The sequence below is a fragment of the Syngnathus acus genome, chromosome 5 (assembly GCF_901709675.1).
Source record: "Syngnathus acus chromosome 5, fSynAcu1.2, whole genome shotgun sequence".
Lineage (NCBI taxonomy): Eukaryota > Metazoa > Chordata > Actinopteri > Syngnathiformes > Syngnathidae > Syngnathus > Syngnathus acus.
In genome coordinates this window covers 9,163,292-9,176,721 of record NC_051091.1, presented here as the reverse complement: position 1 = coordinate 9,176,721, position 13,430 = coordinate 9,163,292, and the positions used below count along the sequence as shown (strand labels likewise).

At 43.1% G+C, this 13,430-nt stretch overlaps 2 protein-coding genes across 4 annotated transcripts in view; one reads left to right on the top strand and one right to left on the bottom strand.

The window, feature by feature from the left end:
- cacna1da (calcium channel, voltage-dependent, L type, alpha 1D subunit, a) overlaps positions 1-10,210 on the top strand; it is a 39,487-nt gene extending 29,277 nt beyond the window's left edge. For 2 of the 3 annotated variants that reach the window (XM_037251496.1, XM_037251494.1), the window contains 17 exons: positions 363-491; positions 603-668; positions 747-838; positions 906-1,065; positions 1,173-1,300; positions 1,381-1,477; positions 1,659-1,761; positions 1,853-1,954; positions 3,233-3,366; positions 4,364-4,480; positions 4,862-5,253; positions 6,303-6,329; positions 6,654-6,782; positions 6,858-7,006; positions 7,165-7,271; positions 7,357-7,674; positions 7,889-10,210. In XM_037251496.1, coding sequence (XP_037107391.1) covers positions 363-491; positions 603-668; positions 747-838; positions 906-1,065; positions 1,173-1,300; positions 1,381-1,477; positions 1,659-1,761; positions 1,853-1,954; positions 3,233-3,366; positions 4,364-4,480; positions 4,862-5,253; positions 6,303-6,329; positions 6,654-6,782; positions 6,858-7,006; positions 7,165-7,271; positions 7,357-7,674; positions 7,889-8,194 — 2,556 coding nt within the window. In that variant the 3' untranslated portion in view covers positions 8,195-10,210. The remainder of the gene's footprint in view (positions 1-362; positions 492-602; positions 669-746; positions 839-905; positions 1,066-1,172; positions 1,301-1,380; positions 1,478-1,658; positions 1,762-1,852; positions 1,955-3,232; positions 3,367-4,363; positions 4,481-4,861; positions 5,254-6,302; positions 6,330-6,653; positions 6,783-6,857; positions 7,007-7,164; positions 7,272-7,356; positions 7,675-7,888) is intronic. The other variant, XM_037251495.1, reaches the window with a different exon arrangement.
- A 343-nt stretch (positions 10,211-10,553) lies between these two features.
- LOC119122866 (parapinopsin-like) lies at positions 10,554-12,493 on the bottom strand. Its single transcript, XM_037251498.1, has 4 exons — positions 12,105-12,493; positions 11,705-12,033; positions 11,160-11,402; positions 10,554-10,807 (listed from the first exon to the last, which is right to left on the bottom strand). Exons 1-4 carry the CDS (start codon positions 12,433-12,435, stop codon positions 10,691-10,693), a joined length of 1,020 nt encoding a protein of 339 aa, XP_037107393.1. The 5' UTR covers positions 12,436-12,493; the 3' UTR covers positions 10,554-10,690.
- Between the last annotated feature and the right edge of the window lie 937 nt (positions 12,494-13,430).

Genomic DNA, 13,430 nt, shown 5'->3' with positions numbered 1-13,430 from the left:
GCTGACAGTGCTTTGGACCCGGGCCGACAGAAGCATATGAGCTGAAGTTCCACTGCTTTTCACCAAATCTAAAAATGTAGCCACCTTTTCATCAAGTGGTCCAGTTGTGTTTCCGTGTAGTTGCATCAGCGACATCAGTGACAGGCGGAACAATTCATTTGACCCAACTGTACTGTTTGATGAAAACATGGCCACATAAAAATTTCATTCCAATTCTAATTTCAACATGCAGTACTGCTCTTTCAGCCCACATGTTTCTGCAGCTGAGTTCGCAACTTCTCAACCTGCTCTGCAAAGCCAGGGCTCCCGCGTCCTGTGCTGCGGCCACGCCCACTTCTGATTTTGCAACGCTTTCTTCCCAGAACACGGAAGACAGCGCCCGCATCTCCATCACTTTCTTCCGTCTCTTCCGAGTCATGCGGCTCGTCAAGCTGCTCAGCAGAGGGGAGGGCATCCGCACTCTTCTTTGGACCTTCATCAAATCCTTCCAGGTGAGGATAAGTTTGCAACCAGTGACAAAATATGACATTGTTTATTTACGATTTGATGTACTATTATTTTGTTGTTTTTCAGTTATTCTTACTCTTTTTATGTTTTTCTAGGCTCTGCCATACGTTGCTCTTCTGATAGCTATGCTGTTCTTCATCTATGCTGTCATCGGGATGCAGGTTGGTACCACAACGTGATGCCACCAATGATTTTTTTTCCCCCTTTCACACTAATGTGTCCAATAAATGGCTTGTTAGGTGTTTGGGAAAATCGCCATGGTGGATGGCACGCACATCAACAGAAACAATAACTTCCAGACCTTCCCTCAAGCCGTGCTCCTCCTCTTCAGGTTTCATCAACATTCTGAGCTTGTCTTCCAATCTTGATTGCATGTCACTTATATATTGCTTTCCCAGATGTGCCACTGGAGAGGCGTGGCAAGAGATCATGTTGGCCTGCATGCCGGGGAAACTGTGTGACCCCGAGTCGGACTACAACCCCGGGGAGGAGATGACATGTGGCAGTGGATTTGCAATCATTTACTTCATCACCTTCTACATGCTCTGCGCCTTTTTGGTATGTTCCATCCATTGCTAGGACTCTTGACTGCACTACTTGTCCAATAGGATTGCAGCATTTACTCCACATGATGTCATTGTTAATTAAATGTTTTGATACTTCAGATTATCAATTTGTTTGTGGCCGTCATCATGGACAACTTTGACTATTTGACACGGGATTGGTCCATTCTTGGTCCACATCACCTGGATGAATTCAAGAGAATTTGGTCCGAGTACGACCCGGAGGCTAAGTACGACTTATTACTGCAGCTATTTTTACTTTTTTTTTTTACATGATTTATATATTTATATATATATTCTGTTCATCCAGGGGAAGAATCAAACATCTAGACGTGGTAACACTTCTTCGTCGAATCCAGCCTCCTCTTGGCTTTGGTAAACTGTGTCCTCATCGAGTGGCTTGCAAGGTCTCTTGTTACTCTTCTTTTAATTGTTTTGCTTCTAATTGAGATAACATGCATGTTTTAGCGATGTGCAACATGAGCGCAGAATCTCACAACAGGGCAAATGGTGTTCCAAATGTTGTGACAGTTTTATCATGAGGCATTCTAGGCTTGATTTAATTTCTTGCCTTCTCTCCCATTTCAGAGACTGGTGGCCATGAATATGCCTCTCAACAGTGATGGCACAGTCATGTTTAATGCTACTCTTTTTGCACTGGTGCGAACAGCCCTGAAGATAAAAACCGAAGGTGGAATAATTAAATGGTCAAATATAAAGGTCTAAATTTATTGCCACTAGTGATCTCATGTCTGAAGGAATGGCTTGACGTTGTGCTTCAGGTAATCTGGAGCAGGCCAATGAGGAGCTTCGAGCCGTCATCAAAAAAATCTGGAAGAGAACCAGCATGAAGCTGCTGGATCAAGTGGTGCCGCCTGCTGGTGGTCAGTCACACATACCTTATATGCCTCTGCCAGGAAAGCTATCCAAAACCTTTCTAATTACTCACACACAAGCAAGTTCACAGACATATGGGAGGGCAGATGCTCAAGCACCCGTTGCCCAAATTATATATATAATTATATATTTAAAAAAACAACATTGTATTTATTTAACTTGTGTATTTATTTCAATGCATAAAATCAATGCAGTCAATAATAAAAATATTACGCCTCACTTTATAGATACAAAAAAATCTACACTTTGATGTTCAAATGGAAGATTTTTGTGATAAAAATGAGACTAAAATTTTTTTAAAAATTCGCATTATTATTTAACGACAGGTGCTTGAGCACCACCTAACGGCTAATTGTGCACAAGCAGATTGTCTCCCAAAGTAATGTTTATGTACAGTATCATGGTGTTGTTGCTCATCTTCTTCTGGTTGCAGTGTGTCCATACGTTTACAACTCACTCTTCTGTCTGGGATCTTGATGGAGGCTACTAATGCGCGTGTTCTGATTTTTTTTTGTGTGTCTCCCTCAGTTTCTCTCATGTGTTTCTCCTCACTCACTTATCTCTCTGTGTGTGTCCAAATCTCTTAAGTACTTCAGAATATTCTGAAGCAGTTCTGTTTTAGGGTGGTGGCATGGAACTAGAGTTGCCTCTCGCTCTCTCTCTTTCTCTCTCTCTTTCGCTCTTTCTCTCTCTGATCTCTGTCCCCAGTGTGCTTGCTTAAAGTGATCCAGACCTCTGCTTCACAATGATTCTCACACACTGTTGCACACCAATATCCAAATTAAATGAATCTAAGTTGTAGTTTGTTCCAGCGATGTCAAACTGCACAATTTCACATTGTTGCAAAAAAAAAAAAAACCTCAATTTACTATACTATACAAATAACTCGCAACTATGCCAATTAACCGGAGCAGTTTCTTATCAATATTTCTTATAAATCTGACAAAAAACATTTAACAGTTAAAAAAAATAGTTTCTGGCCCTGTGAGGAGGAATTTGAAATTAAAGACAAAATCCTCAAATAGCTTAAAGTTACTTCAGCCAGGACTACTGATTCTCAAGACACTGGGCAGACTAGATTGAAATGCAGACATCTGATTGGTTAAAACGATCCAACGTACACATACTAAGAGAAACATGAACCTCTTTTGCTGCACGAATCCACAAACAAACCTAAGACTAACGACAGTGTAAATTTTGCGCACGTGCTTTTGTGTGTGCTGACCAGCTGACACAGGAAGCGTTTGTGTGGTCTATTCACTCAGATGATGAGGTAACGGTGGGGAAGTTCTATGCCACCTTCCTGATACAGGACTACTTTAGGAAATTCAAGAAACGTAAAGAGGAAGGCCTGGTGGGTGCACACCCGTCCCAGAACAGCACAGCTATCGCACTGCAGGTGAGTCTCTACCGGATTCAGCGAAGGCAGACATGTGTTGGTGTGATCATCATTAATGTCACAGTTTGTGATCCAGCAGGAAGTTCATCTCGCTGTAGAGTCTGGATATGTTTTGTCATTTATGTGGAGTTGTACTTTGTGTCCTTGTTTCTTTAAATGTCACACATGTTGATGTTAAGGGTGCGCCATCGTCTCACGTGATTTCTGGCCAACACAATTCACCCATCAGCTCATGAAAATCACTTCCTAAGCTTGTTTTCTTTTTCACACAAGTGCACAATATACACTAAAAAGCCATAGCTTTAGGTGCACATGCACAATCCAATGACATTCAATACAAGCGCTCTCTCGATAACAATGCCTTTGTGACAATACATAATCCCAAACCCAGTATTTTTAAAGGTGTAAGTTTTTGATGAACACTTGGTCCTACTACACTGCTGTATTTAAATGGCAGTAATAATGGTCGTATTTTACAGTTTTTTTAATAGATAAAAACTATACAACATTATTGATATAGCACATTTCATGATATAACATAACTACAAAGACGGTAAAAACATTCAATTTAAACTAACTAATATACAGTAGTTGTTCAATTCAATATGTATGTATTAAGTAGCCACCAATGAAACAACATCAGATTGTGCCTGTGTACCTAATGAAGTTGGCGATAAGTGTATGGCTGCTTTCACTCTCACCATATGTCAACATCAGGCAGATAAAACTGCTCTAAATCCATCAATTAAAGCGTCTTGATGTGTCTTTAGGTGATTGATTGGACTGCGTTGTCAGACCGAATAAAAACAATATACCAGGAATTCTTTAGCTATGAATTAATTACATCGGGTTCCATTCAGCTGAACACATCTCTGTCTGTCTGCACCGTCAATGTCACAAACTCGAGCAGGCGTGTGTGTGCGCTTTTGGCTGTAAGATGTCCCTTTTTCAAAGTCCTCCTCAGTAGTGCTTAGCCCTTTTGTTGTCATGGTTACAGGCCGGCCTCCGCACTCTCCATGATATTGGGCCCGAAATTCGCCGAGCGATATCATGTGACCTGCAAGATGATGAACTAATAGACTTTATACCAGAGGAAGACGAGGAAATATATAGGGTAACTGATTTATTTGACCCAAAACGGGGATGATTGTGACATGACACTTTTTAAAAATAGAATACATGTTTGAAAAAATTGTTGGCATCAGTTATTTGGCGTGAGTTACTTAGTTATTATTTGTAGGCCCATTTCTACCTGTATAGCATGCTAGCTAGCTATGACTACACTCCAAAAAGCTGTTTTTTTTGTTTTTGTTTTTTTTCATTTTTAATTCAAGACAAAATTCAACTATTTTGTCCACACAAGTCATGCGCCCATAAGTCAGCTTCCTATTTTGCTCATATCAATTCTGAAATCAGACTTAACATCAAACCTTTATTTTTCTGTATTGCAAGAAACAAAAATGTCAGAGGTGTCACTGTGCGTATTCGTTGGCAGCGTAACGGAGGACTATTTGGCAACCACCTGATGAACGGAGGTCACCGGCGATCCGACGGCCACCAGACCAACGCCACGCAGCGGCCGCTGCAGGTGCAACCGCCGCCTCACTACGCTCACATGGAGCAACCGGTGGGCCGGCTGTCTCGAGCCAACGCCATGTCCCACCCCAACCACCGTCACCACCACCACCATCACCGCCACCGTCATCACAACAACTCCTACGGCAAGTCGCCCAAATCCACCAACATCAACCTCAACAATGCCAACAAGTCCGGTTTACCCAACGGGGGGCACCACCGCTACTATGAACACGCCCCTCCCAATGGCTACCCGGGTCATCGCGGCTCCTACTATGATTATGAAAAGGGCCGGACGCCACAATCTCAAAGGTACCACCAACATGTGCATCCTTTCCACAGCAGACATTTGTGTACTTGTGTTGTCTTGGTCCTATCACCAGATGGTCATTTAAATGTGTGGATCACTCCCCTTTTTAATGACAGCTATTAGAGGCACTGATCCATTCTTAAAAGCATATTTTGGGGCGATTACCGGTTAATCAGTTCATTTGTATGCCGTCGTCATAATTTGTGTAGTTGCATCATGATGAAACAATGGGAGTAATTTCTTCTGATCGAGTAATTTGATAGTTGTGTAGTAGTTCATCAAATAGTGGCATGTATTTATTCAACTGAAGAGAATAGCAGGTATTTATTTGAAGGTGGCTTTATTTCTAGCAAAACTGGACATTGATTGTTGATTTAGTCCTACGATAGTACTGGTTGGTTTGGATTTTTTTTTATTGAATGTCTTATGTGGTTTGTCTAAAGAAATAACAAAGTCATGTTTTTGGTATCAAAACCACCATTTTTGTGTTGCAGTTGTTAATTACAGGCCTCAATTACATTAGTTAATGATTTTGGTTAAGTTAGTGAAACTATGGGTTTTAAAGTAAAGCAAATATTTACCTTCATCCTCTTCCACTGTGCAAGCGAGATGGAGCGAATTCTGCTGCCATCAGCCGGATGACTATTAGTCTTCAGGCATCCGGGCAGCTTCTTATCAAGCCTCCCCCATTTTCACCAACCTTTATTCATTCCCTAGTAGATCACACTAACACTTCATTTCACATGTGACCATCTTTTTTTTTTTTACTTGGCACCAGGCCATTCATTCATACCATTTTTTTTCAAAAAATATTTTCTTATCACAGGAGAAAAAAAATGGGATCGTCAAATACACTGAAGTGTATGTCCGCCATCATGCTCTTGTATATTAGAATGCTGTATATGTTCTATATACTGTATGATATACAGTAAAACGCTGTATGATATACAGTATATATCACTCTTTTCCTGCCTTTTCTCTTTGTTCTCTCCCTTTCTCCTTCCTAACTGAAATGCTTTCTCTCGGCCACCCCCTCTGCCGTCTTGGACAGAAGGCGCTACTATGAGACCTATGTTAGGTATGTTGTTTTTCCAGGTTTGGCACCAGCAGTAACAAGCAAAGAGGGTTTATTTGCCATTATTTTGTTGTTTGGATCGGTGAAAGGCTGCAAAGCTCGTTTTCTTCTGCATGTGGTTGGCACCCAGGCGTGTTTGATGAAGTCCACTAGTGGCCACTGTTTCTCATTTACTGCTTTTTTTTTTGTGTCTTTGGGATTGGCTCACTTTCACGCTTTGGATGAGGTTTTTGAAACATTGTGTAGGCTTGCATCTGCATGGCAGTGCATGACACAAGTCCAGAACACTTGGTGACTCTTGAGCCGTGCAACTTGATTTCTCGTCAGGTCCAATGGTGGGGATAGACGCCACCCCACCATATGCAGAGAAGAGGAGGTGGATGAAGATCGTTTGTCTGGCGAGTATTTCAGCGGAGAAGAGTTTTATGAAGATGACAGCATGCTCTCGGGGGACAGGTAGATGAACAACATTAACATTGAAGATGACTTCAATTCTGCTACTTCTGTGACACATCAAAAATGTGTTACAAGGTACCAGAACAGCGATACAGAGTACGAGACTCCCAAAGGCTACCATCATCCCGACAGTTATTATGACGATGATGAGCAGCCCCTCTACCACGACTCGAGGAGATCACCAAAAAGACGTTTGCTCCCTGCCACACCTGAAGCTTTGCATGGTATTCACCTGCTGCATAAGTTGTCTTCATATGTTGATTCTAGAAATGTGCATAACTTTACTTTTCCATTACAATTTACATGAACTGAATATTTTGCCTGTGTTGCCGATTTCATTTTTCTTGAGAATGTTTTACAAGCCGTTGTCATGTTTGCACAGGTCACAGGAGGCCGTCTTTCAACTTTGAGTGTCTGCGCCGGCAGGGTAGCCACGATGAGCTTCCACATCAACGTACCGCTCTACCACTGCACCTTATGCAGCACCAGGTAACGCCAAAAAAAAATAAAAATAGAAATTAAAAATCTTGTGGCCTCGCTGTAACAATTCATCTTGAATGTCCTCGCTGGTCAGGTGATGGCCGTAGCAGGCCTGGACTCCAGCAGAGCCCACCGCCTCTCCCCAACACGCTCCACCCGCTCCTGGGCCACGCCCCCTGCCACCCCGGCCAGTAAAGACCAGTCACCGTACTACACCCCCCTCATCCGTGTCGACCACCCGCACAGGGATAGCACCGCCAGCAGCCACGTATCGGTGCGCAAAAGCTCCTGGTACTCGGATGACCCCGAGTTCACGCAGAGGACGTACTCGCCCATTCACCTGCAGGTGCCGCCCGAGTACCACAGCCAGTACCACCAGAAGCGAGGAAGCGCCACCAGCCTCGTTGAAGCCGTATGTTTTTTGTTTTTTTTGGTGTTGTTGAATTACACTTTCCCATAGTTCATTTCAGTTTCAGAGTCAGTTTTATTTCTGTAGCCCACAGAAACATCTCAAAGGGCTTTACATAACGACACTTGATATATTTAATATTTAGCCACTAAAAGCTCTGAAAAAAAATCTGAATATATACACAACCTTCCTTGTCCCGACTTTGTTTTCCGAGCAGGTTTTGATATCAGAAGGCCTCGGAAGGTACGCCATGGATCCCAAGTTTGTCGCCGCCACCAAGCACGAGATAGCGGACGCCTGCGAGATGACGATAGATGAGATGGAGAGCGCGGCCAGCCACCTGCTGAACGGGGGCATGGCGCCGGTGATCAACGGGGTCAACGTCTTTCCTCTTCTGACCGCGGGGGGCTTTGAGATGCCGGACCCGGCGGCCAGCTACAGCGATGACGAACCCGAAGCGGAACCCAGGCCCTCCTATGAGGAGGACCTGGCTGACGAGATGATTTGCATCACAACTTTATAGCGGTAAAGGACCCTTGCCCGACTACCAACAGTGAAAAGTGCCTTTACACTGAACAGAAAGGCAAAGAGAAGAGAGAGACCCACACACATAAGTCGCGAAAGAAAACCTCTCTCGCTGCCAGCAAAGGACGTCACAGCACGGAGCCCTGCGGAGCACACGGGGGCCATTCTGACCTTCCTGTCAAAGGGCTTGACCTGGGGGTCCGGGCAGAGACCATCCAGGATAAGTGGCGTGGACGTGCCATGCTCTTTGGGGGCTGGCGTGTTAGGGTGATGACAATCAGATGTATGATGTCATTACCTCGGTCACTTTATTCAAGGTTTGGCATATCATGCAAGTTTTCAATGCAAAGCATAGAAAGGCATATCTTATATACCCCCCCCACCACCCTCCCCTAGGCCCCTGCTTTCGTCTGATTTGATCCCTTTGTCCCGTAGTAGTGTCGCGGCCGAGTCACACAACAAAAGTTGCGGAAACCAAAATATGCAGAAGCGTTACTTTTGAGACATCTATAAAGAATTTGAGATGCAGGTTATTTCAAACAGTAGAATAGCCTGGTTAATATTTCTTAGTTGAGATTCTGTAAATTGTATTCTATAATATGAGACACTTTGTAAAGAGATCTTCTATATTTTGTAATTATGTATGATTTCACTGATCAGCAATATGGACCATGTGCTATAAAATCCGACAACCGTTTATTAGCTACCATTTGCTGCGTTTCATTTGCCTTTTATGTTCCGTGCGATTACATAGCCTTTATTTTTGTCTGCATTTTAATTTTGCCTTTGGTCACAGTGGTGGAGATTTCGTGACCAACATTAACTGCACAAGTCGAGCCAACACTTCTGATGATCTTAGCACAAGTGTGGTACTCACTATAAAAAAAAAAAAGCCCCTTCTTTAAATGGGGCTCGCCCCGTGGCCCCCGTGCTGGCACGTCTTTATTTATAATGAAATCGATGCTGCTTTTCTTCAAAATCTTCTTTGGGTTGCTCCTGATTAAAATGCCTTTTTTTTTTTTTGCTGCTGCTGAAGGAAGACAAAAGATGGATGGTAGGGCAAAAATAATGGAGGTCTTATTGATTAGCGATCAAAGCTGGTGCTGGGGGTTTGGTTAATGATTGATGCGTCCTTGAAGACTTTCTGTGAAATCTCATGTTGAGCGTGTGAGGCCCGCATCCACTTTGGTGGCAGGAGTCGGCCAAGTGGAGAGGCTAAAGCAATACAAGAAGACCCCCCCCCTCCCCTACTTGACCCCCACCCCTCTCTCTGTCTACCTGGCGTCTCGTATACCTCTTTTGGCAAAGGTGACAACATATCATCGTCTCAGTGTATCTGTGTCGCGGTGTTCCGCAGAGGAGTCTTAAACAGGGTTTAACTATGGATGTGCTTGTATCTAATAATGTGACAAAAGGCTGAAACTGGATGGCCACGAGTTAACTTCATTTACAGTCGACTTAAGAGCTGAATTAAGAACATTGGAGGTTCACGTGATCCGTTGTACATGTTTGGTCCGTCGGCGTGTGCGTGCTTGTACGCTACTTACAACAATGTAGATTTTCCATTTTGTGTGCACATTGAAAGGGCTCTTTGAAATGTTTGTGCGTTTAAAGAAAATATAATAAAAAAAACTTATGTGTTCTAGTCCTTTTGCAGATGACAAAAGGAATGCACATAACTGGCACATTGTACTATTGGTAGCAATTGATGAACTGAAAATATGCATTATTTTTTAAACACTTTAAAATATTGAGTTAATCTAAAGATGAAAAGAACTTACTTTTACCTCAAGTCAGGGATTCCTGAAAAAAAGAGTAAATAGTAACTTGGTTGAGTCTTAAATATTAGCACATAGCTGTTTGTCTTTGCACAAGTACGTGTATTGTGCTTCTGTTTCTCCTTTTTCTAAAACTGATTTGTGTATTAAGGTGAGACAATTTTGTACTTTTTTGTGACTGTGTGTATGGTTTAGTGGAATCTATATTTGTCATTCACACCTCATCTTACAATGCTGGGAATGAAAGAAAATCAAAAGAATATTTTCAAGGTGCGTCATTGCTCTGCTGGAAAACAAGAAAATGGATAAAATACCAGTTTACAGAGAAACGTGCTGTTTCTATCACATTTCTTCTCATGGTTAGATATATAATTACTTTTATTACCGTTCTTAAAGCTGTATTCAAAATGAATATGTAAAATGTGTATTAATGATCGGAAAGACCCATGGTAATGTTCTCTACTTGAAAGTCTTGATATTTGCTCTTAAATGTTTCTTTTGAGTTAGCATAAATCTCCGAGTAGCAAATGCTTTAATATATAACAGATTGGATTTTGTAACTATGCTTTTTTGTATTTATCATTTCATTTGGGCCTTGTCTTTATTTCAATCAATTCTGTTTATTTTCTATTGAGCATCATTGAATAAACTTATGCTGAACTTATTGATATCAGGCAAAGTGCTTGTTGTATGATTGTTGCAGGCCTTTGGAGGTGTCAGGCTGGTGATACGGTGTTGCTTGTCATCTCCACCGTGGTGGTCGCCTCTGGTGCCTCATCTTCCACCCACGGCATCTTGCCACACAGCAGGAAAGGCACTGCGTACTTACGGAACTAAAACCAACAAGAAAAGGTATCAGTAGAGTGACATTTAAGATAATCCTTAGAATGTTTATCCACTGTAAACCAATTATTTATGGGTTAAGTAATTCAAGTTGAAACAACTTAAAAATGTCAAATATTCGGATTTATGGCAACCATGTTCGTTAGCACCAGCAGGTTGTTTACTTCAAAACTATTTGCTGATTTATTTAAGTAATTTTCCAACGTTACACAAGCTTTTCATTTATTGACCACTAGATGGCAGAATAGTGGGCTTTAATGGGCTTTTCCTTTCCATCGACGTCTCAAGCGTAACCTGGAACGTGAACCAACCAATTGGCACAGTCCAATTTTCCCCCCTCACCTGTCTGTTACAGTAGATGTAGATGATGGGATTGTACACGGTGCTGCTCTTGGCCAAGTAAACGGGCACTGTTGCCACCAGTGGGTTTATCTCTACTTTCGGGTTGTAGACCACCAGCATGGACAGGCCAGCATAAGGCATCCAGCTTATCAAGAAGGTCAGGACCATGATGATGACCATGGACGCCACGCTCAGCTCCGCTTTAGCCACCGCGCCGCCTTCCAAGCAGGCCAACTTTGATACCTGAGGTAGGTCGGTGGGGAGCGTAATAGTGTTTTAATACAGTCGCATTTTGATTACAACCAGCAAAAACGAAGTTATGTATTAGTAGGATTCATTTTTTCAAAATTTTGTGTGGGGAGTAAATGTTTGCATTTGTTGAATTAGCTTCAGTGCCATATAACTTATATGAATTTAATATTCCAATAATCTGACTCCCCCCATAATGATATCAACAACGAACCAGAAAAATGTAAGTTTCTTTCAATAAGTGGACCTAACATTGGGCATGTGTTATTTGGCATTACCGTTGTGTAAAAGCCCACCTGATGCAACGTCCACAATAATCTAGAGTAGGACATCAAGATGATGGCGAAAGGAAGAGCAAAGCAAACGGCGAAATAAACCAGGATGTAGGACACGTGGTGAGGTTCTCCACTGTGCCAGTCCGGCGCGCAGGACGTCCCCACGCCCTCCAGCTCGTACCTGCCCCAGCCCAGAAGCGGGGGTACGTTCCACATTAGGGACCACAGCCAGGCCAACGCGATGCCCCTGCTTGCGTGCTTCTTTTGAAAGGTCATCTGCCCCAAAGGTTTACATATGACAAACATCCTCTCCACGGCGATCAGGGCGACGGTGCACAATGATGTAATGCCTACAAAAGTACGATGGGATCACTCGCGGTGTTTTTAAAAGTCGCTCGCTCGTGTCACCGTGTTCACTCACCAAACAAGGACACGGCGAAGCCCTCCATCACGCAGCCTGTTCTTCCAAAGGAGAAGTACCCCTGGGCGTTGTTGATTACAGACAGAACCCCCCCGGTCATGGCCGTGCCCAGGTCTGCCACAGCCATGTTCACCAGAGCGTAGTTGAGCGGTTGCCTCAGCTGCTTGTGCATGAGGGACACAATGATCACTGTAGCGTTGAGAACGATGGCCGGCCCGGTGAAAAGGGCCATCCCCACGGAGAGCATCACGAAGCCTGTGCGTGACAGCGGGGGCTCCCCGTGCGGGCCCGTGTAGAGGGAGGAATTGGGGAGAAAAAACGAGTGGTGCATGGATGCGGAGATTTCAACGCTCGGGTCCTCGCAACGCTTGATGTGGGAGCTCTGGAGAGAGTGCGAAGATTACATGCCAGCAGTCAGAGTAAATCCTCAGGGACTGGATTTAACGGGGATTAATCCGTGCCATATGATCATCTGTGAATCCTCACCTTTTGCTTGATTGAGCACTCACTTTGGATAACACAGTTTGGGAAGTCACACTAAGCAGGTGTCAATAGACCGCAGCGTGTAGAAAATGCTGTGTAAGCAACTTTTTCAGTGAATTCAATTGACTCATATTAGGGCTGTCACTATCTTTGTTTTTAAAATCCATTAGTCAATCGAATGCAATTTTATTTGCATCAAATCATATATTTTTGTTTAAATCCCCAATTGTTGTTTAGTAACTGATTATTTTCATTTCTTTGGTATAACTAAACAGATGACAATGACACAACTTTCTATTCTATTCTGGAGGTGCGGTCTACTGCGATTAAACTCCTTCAATCGCCTCCAGGATTTATCACGACCTGAGGTGTCCCATAGTTAACCTTCTAAGAGGTTTAGGTCCAATCAAGTCAAGATGGAGATTACAACTGTTTGGGTTGAGAGTTCATGTCCCAGTGATGAGCCGCGTTAAGTCCCGACAGCACCATTGCTTCTCATTGTGTTTACACGTATAAATCATCTGGTAGCATTTTTCTCAGGACTTCATGAGATGTAGCATCCAAAGCAATTTAATGAAGGCAATTTTATTTGACGCACCGTTCAAACAAATTGTCACTATGAGTCGCCCAAAATGGATTGTAAGACTAAAAAGGGACTTGCTCAAGGACACTTGGGCAGGTCTGAGTTAAGGACTCCCTTCAGTTTCATGGCAGAGAGCTGCTTTATTGGACACTTAATTAAAGCATCAGAGCAGTCAGCATGGTGAGGTCACAACCATCCGAGCGCCTTATCGCCGCATTCCAGACAGATCGGGGCTCCTCACAACTTTGATGTACGACGCA